Raw genomic sequence first — 13,351 nt, 5'->3', positions numbered from 1 at the left:
GCAGGACGTCAGGGGAATCTCGAGGGGAAAGAGACGGTGACTCCTTCCTGAGTCAGGCTTCACTTCTAACCAGCCATCTTTCCTTCCATCAGCCATTCACCTACTCATCCAATAAATATCTTTCACGCAACTGAGCCAGCAAGCAACCTGTGAGCCCTCTGATTCCATGGAGTTACATCTTACCACGATGTTGCCAACACTTCTCTCGGGTACTGGCATTTGTGCTGAAACCAAAGCTGCTAACGTGGCCAGAGTGCACATCTCATCTGGCCCCGTGGTTTGGCAGAGCCAGTCTGGTGGCTTCTCTTGGACCTGCAAGCTGAAAGGCTAAGGGAAACTGAGCCCTAGAAAACCACACCAGGAGTGTCAGAATGCTCACGGGGTTTGGAAAAACCAAACCAGGTTAGTCGTGGGCTTCCTCCATCCAGTGTGACAAAGTCGTGTAGACACAGGGCGGGTGCTGAAGTGGTAGATAGACCATGGCCACATGGACAGGGCTTTGTGGTCTAGCAAAAGGGATGTCTTCTTGGCCAGGCCTGGGGAAAGCCAGGCTTCCAGAAGAGCCCTGCCAAGTTTAGGAAACAAGCAGGCTTTTCATCCTGGCTCCTCCTAGGTCTCCATGTCTAGACGTTTCCTTGGTGACACCATGGTAATTATGATGCCACAATGGAACATTCTTCCCAAGGTGGTAGAAGGAATCCCTCTGTTGAGCTCTGCTGTGTAAGGTCAGAGTGAGTTCACTTCTCCTTTGGCAGTAGCAGTTCACAGAAGACTCTGAGAGCCATCCAGACAAGAAACATCCAGTGTCATGAGTGGAACTTGGTGACTGAGAATGGCTATTGTGCATTGTTTGAGGCAAGGGTGGGCCTGGTGGTATGGTAGATGATGAGACACACGTGGGCTTTGAACTCAGACTCCCATTCAAATTCCAGCTCTACCACTTGGCAGTCGTGTGACCTTGGGCAGGCTTCTCAGTGTCCAAATGTCAGTTTCTGGATCTGTAAAATGGGGAGAGTGATCCTGTCTACCTCACAGGGTTATTGTGCAAATTAACTGAGCTAAATGTTGGGCAGTTACTATGTAAAAGTACAAGCTCTCAGTAGTTAAAAGAAATCCCAGCATTATTTAAGCCCTTCTGAGGGTAGTAGGATGGGCAAAACTGGGGGTGAGCTTGCACTAAACCCTGCTTTTCCTTTCAGCAGCATTTTATGGCTACAGAGTTAAGAAAAGGGTCGAATTCCATGAGTCAAAAAACAACCCTTTTCTGAACCCCAAGCTCTGGGAAGCCCAGGGACCCTGGCTGGATCGAAGAGAAAACTGACAAGGTCGGGCTACCTCCTCTCCGTGGGCCACCTTACCAATCCTAAGAATATCAGCGCTGGACAGCTGATCCTGGAGCTCTTCACTGCACGGAACCAAGCAATTGGGACGTGACAGGTCTGTTTCCCACATCTTGGAAGCTTCCTCAGGGGAAAGGAAAGAGGCAGGGCATCTGATGCTGGGGGTGGGGGAGGGAGTCGCCACTTTGGGGAGGAGAGGAAAAGCCTGTGCCTTTGGATGTTGTGTTTTCACAGCTGCCCATGGTGTCCGCTGCGGTTCGCTTTGGGGATGGCAGAGATGCTAGGGATGCTCTTAGTCCTGCTCTGTGTCTCTCACTCTTCTGCCAGTGAGTGTGCTTCTTTCTTCCATAAGGACTTCAGCGGCTCGTATCACACGGCAGGGGGAATTGTCCAGGAAAAGGCCCTTGATGTCCAGAGAGGGACCCAGGGGGAAGATGACTCACAGTGCTCTGCATGGGTGGTGGGAATCAGGCAAAGAAGGGGACCATGGGGCATGGATGTAGGCGACTGTCTTTAGCAGTCTGATGTCAGCTGATCCTCCAGCAAGAGTGTCTTTAGGAAGGTAAGTCTTAGGCTACTGAAAGGCCTGTTCAGAATGCCTCCCTGCTCTTCCTGGGGCTCATCCCCCAAGCACCATCAGGTGGGGGATGTCCTCCCCATGCCTGGGGGGCGGGCGGCCTGCGGTGCATCTGGCACACTTGGGAACCATGCCCTCCCTGTTTCTACTTCAGCATTGTTGTTCCAATGAAACCTTTTCTCTTTAAACCAAAAGAGTGTATTGCTAAACTGACCCTCAGTTGCAGGGCTGGACCCAGGAGCAAGGAGGTACTGCTGGGGCCTCAGTCCTTCCCTAACCTCCAGGTTGTCCAGGACTAAGATTCCAGCCTGGAAAGGGACAGGTGGAGAGGGGGCACCTGACTCAAGCAAGCTCTGTCATATCTGGCTGCCACCGCAGCTGGCTCTGTCCTATCTTCCCAGAGTTAGATGGGAGACATGACAGAGCATCCAATTCCCTCTACCCCCCCACACACACACATCAAGGGGAGAACTCCTACCTTCCTAGCCTACTCCACCTCCTTGCAGCCCCAAAGAGACCAAGGGATGCCCACAAAACACAAAGCACCTCTCCTCCCTCTTTAAAAGCCTCAGGCAAGTGACCCAGGGCAAACATTTCATCTCTGGGTCAGATTTCCTCATTATATACAAGGGTTTTATAATGTCAAATAAACTAGCCAACTAGAGCTTTGAGAAAGCAAAAGTCATCACCCACCTGTAGGTTCTTGTTGGGTTGGTAAGATTCATACCTTGTTCACTAGACATTGCAATGTCCCATGAATTGAATAAATGGCTGAAAACGTAGCCACCAATGATCTGATCCATAGTAGGCTAGTGGTGCCCACCACGTCACACCATCACCCAGGGCCACCGATTTAGAAACAAGTACTGAGTACTTGTGGTTTGGAATTTATAAACAGCAACCAGAGTAGTGGTTTACATTAAAAAAAAAAAAAAAATCCTGCCTTGGGTTTAGTATTATCAGTCATGAGGATACAATTTGCAAAGCACCTTCCCATAACCTCACCTCATGTGATCTTTACAACTCCAAGAGGTGTGTTACCACACATTTCAAAAGAGGAAACTGAGTGGCTGCCTTCAGCTCAGGTCATGATCCCAGGGTCCTGGGATCGAGCCCCGCATCGGGCTCTCTCTCTCTGCCCGCCTCTCTGCTTACTTGTACTCTCTCTCTGCCCGCCTCTCTGCTTACTTGTACTCTCTCTCTATCTCTCTGTCAAATAAATAAATAAACTCTTTAAAAAAGGGGGGGGCGGAAACTGAGGCCCAGATAAGTGAAGTGGCTTGTCCCAGGTCTCAGAGCACAGGGGCCAACAGTATGTGGGACACTGCATCCAGGGCTCTCCCAAAACACTAGTGGCTCTCAACCCTGAACACACATTAGAAACTACCTGGGGAGGCTGTTTCAAATGCCAGTGCCCAGGCCCCATCTGCAGGGGCCTGGGAAGTGCTGGGCAGCACATGAATGAAACATGCAGGCAGGTTGAGAACCCCTGCACTCCACTCTGCATACTGAGGATGAGGCAGGCACCTCTAGGTCCAATAAGGAGGCTGGGCTCGGGGACTCTTCGGACAGAGCATATGGCATGGGAGGGAGGACACAGGGCAGGAAGGAAGTCAGCAGCCAAGGAGAGCAAAACACCCCATGTGTATGCCATCCCGTAATGGTGCCTGGAAAGTAGGAGGCTTGGCTCACCCAGCCTAGGGCTTTGTGCTTCAAGGGTCCTGCCTGCTATATCATGGTTACACTCTCCATGATTCTAGGAATATGGACCGCTTTTTTAAATACAGGGCAATACAGCATCTCGGGTGAAACCAGACCTGGCAGGGGGAGAATATTATTTAAAACTTTAGTCAACATTTAACTCTCATTGGAAACAAAGTCCAGACTCCCCAAGAGACTGCCCGGTTGGAGGCAACTCACTTGAGGGCTTGGAGTCAAAGGCCAAGCTGGCCTGAATGGGTCAGATACAGCCTCCATCTGGTGGGGCCTTTTAACCCCTTGATGACAAGACCTCAGGAAGTGCTTGATATGGCAAAACACTTTTGTTTGCTTGATATGGCAAAACACTTTTTGTTTTCACCAGGTGATTTATTGAGCACTTACTGTGGGCCAGGCACTGTAGTAGCCTCTAGGGGTACACTGGCAAGCAAAACAGACATGCAGGAGACTCGCATGCCAACTGCTCAGGAAGGGAACAGCAAGGGCAAATCTGAGGATGTGAAATGTGGCTAGAACAGAGACTATGAGGGGTTGAAGGTGTATGGAGTTTGAATTCCAGCCTTGTATCCTACCAGCTGTGTAACTTGGACAGTGCTTACCAGCTCTAGAACTCGATTTTCTCATCCGCAAATGGAGAATGACAGTGTCCACCTCCAGTTGTGTTGGAGGAATTATATGAAGTAGTATATATCAGCAGTGTTCAAACTTTTTGGTCTCCAGACCCCTTTATACTCTTAAAAATTATTGAGGACCCCCCAAAGAATTTTTGTTATGAGGCTGTATCTTCCGATCTTTACCATATTAGCAATTAAAAACTGGAAAATTGTAAAGCACAAGAATACACAGGCTCACACGTGTTATTAGCCGTGAGAGTGATGACATCATGCAGCCTCTGCGAAAGTCCATTGCACACCAGTGAGAGAATGAGGGTGAGAAAAACAAATACTGTCTTAGTGTTCTTATGAGAACAGTTTAAATTTTGCAGACCCTGGAAAGGGTCTTGACTTCCAGAGGTGCCAGACCATGTTGAGAACCACTGATGTACATAAAAGTTTTCAGATACTGACTCAAGTGTGCTGCTAAGTGCCCAACAGAGGAGAGTGATTATCAATAGTCTAAGGTTATTTTTAGACTCAAAGATGTCATCAACCATCTTATATGGCGAAGAAGACCCACTAGGAAGAGAAACGAGGGGGAGGCGGCAGAGTTAGTGGCGATTAAGATAGAGAGCCAGAAGGAGTGGGGAACCAGCAGGAAAGGGGGTCCTGAGGTCTGATCTTTGCCCCAATGGTGAGGCCCCACACACCTTCCCTGCAGGTTGTGGCATTCAGAAAACCAACGTTATGGAAATTTCTGAGGAAGGTTTGGTCAACGACAAGGAATTCCCATGGGTGGTGTCGCTGCAGGATTCCCAGTACACCCACCTGGCTTTTGGCAGCATCCTTAGTGAGTTCTGGATCATCAGCATCGCATCCGTCTTGCAGAACAGGCCAGTACCCCTGCCTTTGGGACTTACCCAGTCCCCTGGGGGTAGGGGTGGAGGGACCTTTTCCTGCTCATCTTGGGGAGGCCTGGAAGGTGGATTCCTCGTAACAGGGCAACAGGGCTTTTTACTGGCTCGGCGCTTGCTCTGCCAGGACTCTTGGGGTCTTAAAATCACCAGTTGCCAAAGTCATGCTGTCCAATGTGTTCTCTGCGTTGGGGACTACAAGGTGAAATGATTGTTCCTCCATCCTCCGCAAGAAGGATATCCATTCCCATTTTAGTGCAATCACAGGTACTGACTCCTGATACTAGAGGTCCTTACTCTAGTCTTGTTAAGTGAATTGATAGGAGCCTGTACCTTAAAATACTTAATCTCAAGCCTTAACAATGTGTCTGCCACAAATATATGTACACAGAGAAAAGACTTGAAGGAAATACGCAAATACTTTAAGAGCACTTATCTCTGGATGCTCAGAATGCACATGATTTCTATTTTCATCTTTGAACTTCTCTATTCCTCAAATTCTATACAGTAAATATGCATTCTTGTAAACCAGGGAAAAAAACCCAAAAATTATTAAAGGAATAATTTTTTTGTAAAACATCTTACTTTTTGACCCAATGATTTCACTTTTGAGAATCAACATTAAGGAAATAACTTCAACCACTGGAAAAGTTTTATGCACAAAGTTCATAGGACGGTTTGTTACACACAAAACACTGGAAATGTAATGTCCAATTATCATGGATAAATAAATTATAGTTACTCTTTCATATGTATAGCATATAATACATAGTATATAATATGTATAGTTACATATATATCTCTATATATACTGTTTACATGCCTTATACGTGTATAAATGTATATACACAAAGTATGGGGGAGAGATTATAATTACTATTCTTGGCTAAATAATAGTATAAACCCTTAATGGAATATTGTACAGCTGCTGAATTTTTCACACCTATGATTTATATTATTTGAAAATACATGCATTTATTTTTTGAAAATACATGCATTTAAGTGAAAATACATATACATAGTATAATGTTCAGGAGGAAGCAAAGGGTATACAAGGAAAAGCAACTCCTTCTTTCCCCTGGCCTTCAGAGACTAACTCCCTCCCTTAAGCCATAGTCACGTCATCAGTTTCTTGAATATTCTTCCTTAATTAATGCATTTATGGATATCTATATACCTATAGGTCTATCTATATTGATTCTTACATCTATTGACAGAGAAAGAATTTTCCTTCCCGCTGTATTAATCTGCTAGAACTGCCATAACAAAATGCCACAGACAGGGTGGCTTAGACAAGAGATATTTATTTCTTACCATTTGGGAGGCCAGAAGTCCAAGATCAAGTCCAAGATCAGCAGGACTGGTTTCTCCTGAAGATTCTCTCTTTGGCTTGCAGACCACTGCCTTCTCGCTGTGTCTTCACATGGCCCTTCCTCAGTGCGTGTACTCCTGGGGTCTCTGCTTCCTCTTATAAGGACACCAGACCTATTGGATTAGAGCCCCACACTTAGGAGCCCATTTAAACTTAATTACCTTCTTAAAGGCTCTCTGTCCAAATACGGCCACCTTTGGGGCTAGGGCTTCACCTACAAATTTGGCAGGACACAGTTCAGTCTATAACAACCCCAATACAGCTGGTAGCACACCAACACAATGTTACACTTGTAGCCTTTTTCACTCTATCAGGAATGTTGAGCCAACTTTTCTGGCCATTACACGGAGAGCTCCCACATTTATCAGCTGCGCAGTATCCCAAGATGGATCTACTATAATTGCAGAGTCCTCTATTAATGGAAATTTGGGTTGCTTCCGATCTTTTATTAGTACCAAAAAAATGCTGCCGTCGATATACTTGTACATATGTTATTTCACACACATGCAATATACTGTAGCATGAATAACACAGGAGTGGAAAGACTGGGCCAAATATTGGTAGCTGTTGCCAACGAGCCTTCCAGAAAGGTTCTGCTTTCCATGGAGTGTTTTCATTATTGCTATTTTCTATCTGGTCTGTTTTGGTTTTGATTTTCCCTTTGCCTCAGGGTTTTATTAAAGGCAGAGTTTTTAAATACCCAGGTAGAGGGGTGTTTTGTCTGTTTTGTCTTCTGGCATTACTGAATTTTGAGTTATACTACATGGTGATCTGATCTATTTAGGAATTTGTTGGGGTTGTCCTTGTGGTCTACTATATGTGATCCATGTGAATATTTTCTGCAGTTAAAATTCAAATTTCATTCTCTGTCTTTGGTGTACAATTTAATATATAATATTGGGGGAGGTAATCTCCTTGATCTGTCCTAGGCTGCTAAAGGTAAGTGAAAATCTATCATGAACAAGCATCTGGCTTTTTCTATTTCCTGGAGTGTTCCCTTTGTGAACATTATGTCATGTGTTATAGATGTTTATGACTATGATGTTTTCACTGTAGACTGAATTCTTTCTCATCACTAACAGCCTGTCTTACTTCGTGCTCTTCTCTTCTGAACTGATGGTCAGAATGAAACTGCTTCTTGTTTTTATTTCAGGTTATGTTTTCTGCTTTTGTTGCTTCTGGTTTTCTTTTCACTCTGTCACCTTTGTTTTGTTTTGTATGTCTCTTCTGACAAATTTGGGAAGTTTGAGTTTTTGTTCTGGCCTTCATCTTAAGAGTTATAATTTCATGGAAGACGACTACATCCTCAGTTTCTCTCTGGACTGTCCTCTTAGACTCTGCTGTGGTTCCTTGGGTGATTCCCAAGACGAGAAAAGGAAAACACCCAAAATGAACTCCATCATTATTAAAATCGGAATTTCTCTGAAGAGTATTTACAGAGTAGCTAATACGAAAAGATGTTTATGTAAAAATGTTAAGTGCTAAAATCAAGAGTCAAGATTACATCTTGGGCTTAACAATGACTACGTAAAAAAAAACAAACATGGAAAAAGCATGAAAAAAGATAATCAGCCATAACTTAACAGATTATCTTTGGGTGGTGGGACAAATGAGGTTCAGATAGAGGATTCCCAAGATGCTGTGGGCCCACAAAGGAGGACACAAGCCTAGGGGTTCAGAAAAGATTTCCTAGGCACTGGGTCCAAAGGGGTCAGTAAAAATTAGCCCAGAAAAAATGAGTTGGATGAGTATTCCAAGCAAAAATAAATAAATAAATATGGAAACAGGGAAGGGTGACTCTTCCATCGTGCCTAGGTTTCTCAAGATTCCCTTGCTCACTCTCTCTCTCTAGGAAGGACGTCATTGTTATAGTTGGCATAGCTAAGATGGATGCCAAAGTGATTGCTCATGAAGAGTATCCAGTCAACACCATCATCATCCATGAGGATTTTGATAATAAAACCATGACAAATAACATAGCCCTCCTGAGGACAGACACGGCAATAGGGTTCAACAACCTGATCCAGCCCATCTGCTTCCTCGACAGAAAGCTGAACATGCCCCCAGCCTTGCGGAACTGCTGGGTGGCAGGATGGAATCCCACATCTGCAGTTAATGCCTGCCTTCTCCTAGAGGAGGCTGTGTGTGTGCTGGCGGAGGGGGTGACTTGGATGAACCATTCTAGGGCTTATCTTAATAATTCAGGGTGCTCAAGGTTCTGGAGTTGGGCTGGAAACTTCATGTATTCAGTCAAGATTTGTAATGCTTGCCTTTTTTGTGGCCATTCTTACATTTGGTCCTTTTTCTTCTAGTCCTACACCAAAATTAGAAGTACGTAGGCAGCAAAGAGCCTGAAATGAGTACAGTTATGGGGGGGGGAGGGCAGGGGATATTATTCCCTGAACTGGAGCTGATTATCCTGTTGGCTAAGCCATCCTTGTTTTCTTTTATTCTTGGGAAATGAACAAGGAAATGTATTCTCCGTAGATGTGGAAGAAGGGTGGACTATGTTCTTGATTTTCACATTCAAGTTCAAAGCAAAGGTAGTTTTCAGAAAAACTCAGACACAGGTTCTAATTTCTATAAGGAAAAGGGGTTTATCAGAGCATTTTCTACTCGTTCCCATCTGGATATGTGAGCTGTAGTTGAGTTGACATATAGACAATGTATTCTTGTTAATAATTCTTGGCTCTCTGTTGCATGGTCCAGACAGGAAATCACATGACGATGAGTATCCTGAGGAAAATCTCCGTGAAAGACATCGACCTGTGTCCCTTACACAAAATCGAGAAAACAGGATGTGGCAATCACATAGAGCAGGAAACCGATGCTGTCTGCTTGGTAAGAACATGATGGAATAAAAGCTAAAGGCTGAGAGTAAGCAGTGGTCACTTCAAGGGAGGTGGGAGAAGGGAGACTCTCCCTCATTGCATGCTGAACTCCATGAGGGACCGGCAGGGACTGGCACTTGGGATTCAAGGCTGTCTCCAGCATTTGGCAGACAGCAGATGCTCAATAAAAATCTACTGAATGGACTAAACAGTCACTATTTTCAATGTGACATGATTAAGCATGTCTAAGTCATAGGTGTTTCTCACTGGCTAAAAGTTTGAAAGTGTGAGTCCAAACCATGCATGCAGATATACTTCGGGTATGTCCACAGGGTGGGGTCATTGTATTCAGCTTCTATGGAACCTGGACTCTGATGCTATTGCTCATCAGTTATTGAAGATTTTTTCTGTAAGAAGCCCTGCCCTTCATCCGGATGAGGGCTGTATAGATGTGGTTGTTCTACTGCCTCAGCAAAATGGATGGAATTCACAAACCCTTGGCCCAGGCTCCCTCATGTCCATACCCAGAGGAGGTGTGGTTTACAGAGGTCACACAGTTAATGTTACAGTAAGGATGATAACATAGGTCCACCAGATTTCCAGGCAGTTTCTTTCTTCCACTCCAAAATTTCTAAGGTGCTGATCATCTATTCTCCTTCAAGTAACTTTCAGGATTCCCTGGTGGGGAAATTTTTTTTCCCAGATGATCTAAGGAAAGCATTTTATTTTATTTTATTTTATTTTATTTATTTTATTATTTGAGAGAGAGAGAATGAGAGAGAGAGCATGAGAGGGAAGAGGGTCAGAGGGAGAAGCAGACCCCCCACTGAGCAGGGAGCCCAATGTGGGACTCGATCCTGGGACTCCAGGATCATGACCTGAGCCGAAGGCAGTTGCTTAACCAACTGAGCCACCCAGGCACCCTAAGGAAAGCATTTTAGAGAGAGGGGACAATTCTTTCTAAAAGTAATTTTATTGCAAATGCGTGAAGGACTGCCTTTCATTAGGCAGTAAGTTTGCCTTTCCAAAGTTGGTTCAACATTTATTGAGTGCCTACTTTGTTGTTTTTTAAAATTTATTTACTTATTTGAGAGAGAGAGAGTGAGCAAGAGAGCGAGCGAGCGAGCGAGCATAAGTGGGGGCGGGGGAGGGGGGAGAGGCAGAGGGAGCAGCAGACTCCCCGCTGAGCAAGGAGCCTGACTCAGGGCTCGATCCCAAGACCCTGGGATCTTAACACTTAACTGACTGAGCCACCCACACGCCCCTGAGTGCCTACTTTGTACTGGACTCTCTACCAGGTGGAAGACTAACAACTTTTTAAAGTAGATAATGTGTTAAAATACAGTAGAAAACATAGCTATTTATCAAAATCCTATTAGCCATTCCATCGATCCAGCACCTTATTTCATCAAACCTAAGATGCTGTCAGTTGTAGAATGCATCATTATTTAATGGAATATCAAGAGAGAAAATGCTGCCTCCAACCAATTAAAAGACACATCTCATTCTAAAGATGTTCATTTTTCAAGAGCATCTTAGATTCAAAGGAATATGGTAAGCTGCTCATACTCTAAATGATTACCTCTTTAAATCTAACTACAAAGTTCAGATTGGTTTTTATCTATTGGTTTTTACCTGGAGCACGCCTGCAGGCAGTCCTTTGTTTTTGAACTGTGCTTGCAAACTGGATCAGACCAACAGTGACTTGTCTACCTAGGATCCTTTCCTCTCTCAGAAAAGTGTTCTAGTGTCCAGAGATCCTCAAAGTCATTCAAATATGTAGATGGTGGTAGAATAAACCACCCAAGTCCAGTATTTGCCTAATGGGTCCCCAGAAACCCAACCCAAAGCAGAATCACTGTGAATTCACCTCTTCCCTTTTCCCCACAACTGTTAGGGCTTTCGTTCAATGTCAAGGTTGAGGATCACACAATGAAAGAGCTCCTCTAAGCTGGGGCTGCTCCCCTGGGAGATAAGGTGGGGCTGCTCCAGAGGAGCCCCTGTACTACTTCTCTCAGCTGCTTGGGCTTCAGAAGTCCTGTCCCACAGGTTATGAGGAAGAGAAAAGCAGTGTATTCTACCCCCGGGGTGGAATGGCGACTTGCAAAACCATGCCACAGCCGGGCAGGTCTGTTACACAGTCATTCATCAAACCATTTGTCCTAAATTGCATCGTTTTTCTTCTTCAAGCTATGAAACCACAGCTAAAGTAAACTGGGGGTGGGACTGGTGACAGGAGAGGCGACCAGGCCATGCTTGGCCCGAGAACCTCTCTGCCCCAGGCAGACATGATCAGGTGCAGACGGGAGCCGGTTCAACAGTCCTTCTCATTGCCAGCCAGAACTTGGGATGAAAGCTCTTCCCTCTGCTCCATGGCAGCCCGGGGCAGCAAGAGCAATGTGGGCTTGCCCCCTCCTTCTACAGAGGCAAACCACGCAAATCAAAGGGGCTGTCTAGCCTTTGATTTACAACCCCTCTTGGGGCAAAATGGACCACGGGGCTGGAGTGGGGGGTCAGGTATTCCCTTAAGGGGAGGCTTGGAGTGGGGCAGGTAAGGTAAATTATACCTAGCAATTGTCTTGTTACTATTCCTGTATTTCTCAGCTTTCCACCTAAAAACGATGGCCTTTTCTAGACACCAGGATAATGGTAACTAATTCCATACTGAATACAGACTGTATGCCAGGCACTGTGTTAGGAGCTCTGCATGTGGTACAGGCACTTTAACTCAGAGACCAGTAGGTGACTCACCAGGGTCACGTATGTGGGGAAGGGTGCCAAGCTTCCAGGCACTCCCTCAAAGTGAGATAAGGTCTGGCAGAATCGCCAAGTGGCAGAGGACTTCCTGTGGGAGCGTGGGCAGGGCTGATGAGCAGGGGCCCAGACAGGCAGTTGTCAGGGTGGCCAGGCTGTGAAGCTGCCCGGCCAGTGCTCCCAGGGGAAGTGTGACTCTGACCTCGACCTCAGCAGGAGTGTGGGGAGGAGGGAGCAGATTAAATGAAGGATGGAAACAAAGCAGAGAGGAGAAGGAAAAATGGGAGCATTCCAGGCCAGAAAGGGGAGGGGGGGAGTCAACATTTGAGGAAAGAGAAACCAAAAGAGAGTGAGGATTTAGTCAAAGAGGCATGAAAATGAAATGGCAACCAGGAAGCTAGAGCCAAACTGCAGAAGCCTACAAATAATTTGCATAATAAAAGAAAAAGTAATCTTGTTGGAATTTGTGGTAGTGGCCGCCTAGTTTGGAATTGGTATCCTATAATTTACCCCATCTCCAGTGAGAACTAGTGTAAAACATTTCTAGAACAAGTAGTAAATTGCACAAGGATATATTTTAAAAAACAAACAAGTTTTTCTAAGACCTGAAGCCTTCTGTCTTTTGTCACAGGGGGACCCAGGAAACCCGATGATGTGCCAGCTACAGCAACTGAATATGTGGGTGCTGAGAGGAATCTTGTCCCATGGTGGTGAGAATTGCCCTGGCCTATTTCTATACATCAAGGTGGAAGACTATAGCGACTGGATTATGTCCAAGACTAAGAAAACCAGCCGTCCTCTGTCTTCCTTCCACCACTGGGAGGAACCATTTCCTTTCTCCAGCTACTCATCACATATCATCGTGACACCGAAGAAACATTCTGGGCTGGGCCAGAGTGAATGGTCCCAAGCAGACGTGCAAGAAGAAAATAAGGTCACCTTATATACATTCCCAACAAACAGCTCTACAGAGAGTCCAGACCTTGAGGAGAAAGAGTTAGGGGAATTAGGCAAGTCTTCTGCTGTGGCCGTAGATCCCACTTACTATGACTATTATGGGGAGGCTGGTAAGGGTAGTGGGCCTATTTCAGGTCAGAACAGGTTACATCAGCCCCAAGAAATTATCTTGTTTTCCTTTGTGCTCGTTTTCTTTTGCAATGATATCTAGTCTAGGAGCTAACCCTCCCAACTGAAGAGTAAGCTCAGAATGCTGAGTGTCAGGCAGCCACCATGCTGTTTTGGTGTCTG

General features: G+C 45.4%; 1 protein-coding gene across 1 annotated transcript; it reads left to right on the top strand.

Moving 5' to 3' along the window:
- Positions 1-1,286: 1,286 nt before the first annotated feature.
- On the top strand, positions 1,287-13,271 carry PRSS54 (serine protease 54). The gene is made up of 6 exons (XM_028096735.2): positions 1,287-1,437; positions 1,575-1,666; positions 4,954-5,125; positions 8,371-8,629; positions 9,228-9,359; positions 12,735-13,271. Exons 2-6 carry the CDS (start codon positions 1,609-1,611, stop codon positions 13,269-13,271), a joined length of 1,158 nt encoding a protein of 385 aa, XP_027952536.2. The 5' UTR covers positions 1,287-1,437; positions 1,575-1,608.
- Positions 13,272-13,351: the final 80 nt, after the last annotated feature.

The sequence above is a fragment of the Eumetopias jubatus genome, unplaced genomic scaffold (genome assembly GCF_037043125.1).
Source record: "Eumetopias jubatus isolate StellerSeaLion01/CBP00866 unplaced genomic scaffold, mEumJub1_p1.0 scaffold_10, whole genome shotgun sequence".
Taxonomy (NCBI): Eukaryota; Metazoa; Chordata; class Mammalia; order Carnivora; family Otariidae; genus Eumetopias; species Eumetopias jubatus.
The sequence above is the reverse complement of the archived record's forward strand: the minus strand, read 5'-3'. Positions and strand labels throughout refer to the sequence as shown.